The 2,500-nt window shown below is 39.8% G+C and overlaps 1 protein-coding gene across 1 annotated transcript in view; it reads left to right on the forward strand.

The window, feature by feature from the left end:
• foxj3 (forkhead box J3) overlaps positions 1-2,500 on the forward strand; it is a 348,227-nt gene that overhangs the window by 228,163 nt on the left and 117,564 nt on the right. The window contains exon 3 of the mRNA XM_061888811.1: positions 1,177-1,251. Coding sequence (XP_061744795.1) covers positions 1,177-1,251 — 75 coding nt within the window. The remainder of the gene's footprint in view (positions 1-1,176; positions 1,252-2,500) is intronic.

The raw sequence follows: 2,500 nt of genomic DNA on the forward strand, positions 1-2,500 counted from the left end.
CGAGCATGCGCGGTAGCCCGGTATAGGTTGTGTCGCCATGACGGCATCTTGTATGTTGTGATATGCACGCTCTGAAAGCAAACGTTAAGAACTCAGCCAACACTCCTCGTCTGCATTATTGATAAATAGACAGACAACACAAATACTCCGCTGCTTCACAGGCCGCTGGATGTAGCCGGCAAAGTATTCCCATGCTAGCTAGCCGGTCTAGCAAGCACGCGTCATTCAGTCCAAAACGGCCCGATCTATCCACATTCAGAATTGTCTGGCGGTCGTAAGTGATCCCGGAGTGACCACGCTGTAAGCCAGCCATGAAATGTGCAGAATTGTCCGGTATTTTTGCCAAATGTTCCATCTTTACCAAGAGCCCCTCAACGCCGAAGCCCGTCCGGGCGACGCCATCTTGTTAAGAAAAGGCGTTAACAAAATAAAAGCATGTAAACAACATACGCAAATGTGCGATAAAATAATTGTCGGCGTTAATAGATTGATGAGTTAACTCGTAATTAACGCATTAATTTGCCCACCCCTAATATATATATATATATATATATATATATATATATATATATATATATAATAAATACTTGAAAATATATACACCCCCTGCTACCCCAGGACTGTTTGACAATATTTTTTTCAATTTGTGTACAATAAATGGTAAATAAATGGGTTATACTTGTATAGCGCTTTTCTACCTTCAGGGTACCCAAAGCGCTTTGACACTATTTCCACATCCACCCATTCACACACACATTCTCACACTGATGGAGGGAGCTGCCATGCAAGGCACTAACCACGACCCATAAGGAGCAAGGGTGAAGAGTCTTGCTCAAGGACACGAGGTTGGTGAAAGGTGGGGATGGAACCAGGGACCCTCAGGTTGCTGGCACGGCATCCCCAATAGGGAGGCTTCAGGTGTTTTTAGTTTAACCATTTCTCAGTGAAAAAATTAATATACTTAGAATTCATTCCAAGCCTCTGATTTTCCTTCATTTTTCTGTACTTTTTTGTCTGTATACATGTGAAATGGTCTTAAAAAGGTCTTAAATGCCTTAAATTTGAGTTGTCGAGACCCTGCATTTGAAAGTGTGCTATCAAGGTTGTGTCTACTTGTAATGTGTTGGTGTAAACTCACCTTCTCCACCCTTTTTTTTTCTCTTTTTCACCCAACAGAACTCAATACGGCACAATCTGTCATTGAACAAGTGTTTTCTCAAAGTGCCTCGCTCCAAAGATGACCCAGGAAAGGTGAGATTTTTCTATTTTGACCTCTGGAAGACTGAATATGACACATTATAACCAGATATGTCAATATGTTGCTGATACAGTTTAGGGTTAAAACAGACTGAAATCAAGTAATTTTCTGTGAAAAAAATATATATATTTTTTTTAAATGGACCAAGGTTTGGAATCGGGGTGACACGATTCTACAAACAGTGATGGTATTCTTGCTTAGAATTAAGATTGAAGACCTCGAAAGGACAATTGACTTTTAAAGAAAATCATCCACCAAGTTAAAGACATGGTTTGCACATATAGTCCATAGTACATTTAGACTAGTGTTGTCCAGATGCCAGTATTTTGGTACCAGTACCAATATGTATTTCGATACTTTTCTAAATAAAGTTGACCACACAAAATTGCATTATTGGCTTAGTTTTAACAAAAAAAATCTTAGGGTACATTAAACACATGTTTCTTATTGCAGGTTTGTCCTTAAAAGACCTACTGAAACCCACTATTAGCGACCACGCAGTCTGATAGTTTATATATCAATGATGAAATATTAACGTTGCAACACATGCCAATACGGCCTTTTTAGTTTACTAAATTGCAATTTTTAATTTCCCGCGGAGTTTCTTGTTGAAAACGTCGCGGAATGATGAGGCGTGCGTGTGACGTCACGGACTGTCAGGAAATATTAGTGCAGCGCTATTTGCGGCTAAAAGTCGTCTCTTTTCATCGCGCAATTAAACAGTATTCTGGACATCTGTGCTGCTGAATCTTTTGCAATTTGTTCAATTAATAATGGATAAGTCAAAGTAGAAAGGTGGAGTTGGGAAGCTTTAGCCTTTAGCCACACAAACACACGGGGATTCCTTGTTTAAAATTCCCGGAGGTGAAGCTTTACTATGGATCAGAGCGGTCTAGAGAACATGGTTGCCGACCACTTGTCAACCGGCAGGTTTCGGTGAGGAAATTGTGTTAAAAAGTCGCCTCTTACCGGAGATCTGTGGAGTTTGCGCCGTGCTTCTATCTGCCGTCGATTTCCCTCAAACACTGGCTTCAAGACACCCGTGGACACACCCCTCCGACTATCAGGTACTATTTAATTTAACTAAAACACTAGCAACACAATAGAAAGATAAGGGACTTCCCAGAATTATTTTAGTAAATGTGTCTGAAAACATCTGAATCCGTCTCAATGCAATCGCCTTTTTTTTTTAACTTTATTTTATTTTTAAAAATTTTTTTAGACCTTCGCTATCAATATCAT

The sequence above is a fragment of the Nerophis ophidion genome, linkage group LG02 (assembly GCF_033978795.1).
Source record: "Nerophis ophidion isolate RoL-2023_Sa linkage group LG02, RoL_Noph_v1.0, whole genome shotgun sequence".
NCBI classification, from domain to species: domain Eukaryota; kingdom Metazoa; phylum Chordata; class Actinopteri; order Syngnathiformes; family Syngnathidae; genus Nerophis; species Nerophis ophidion.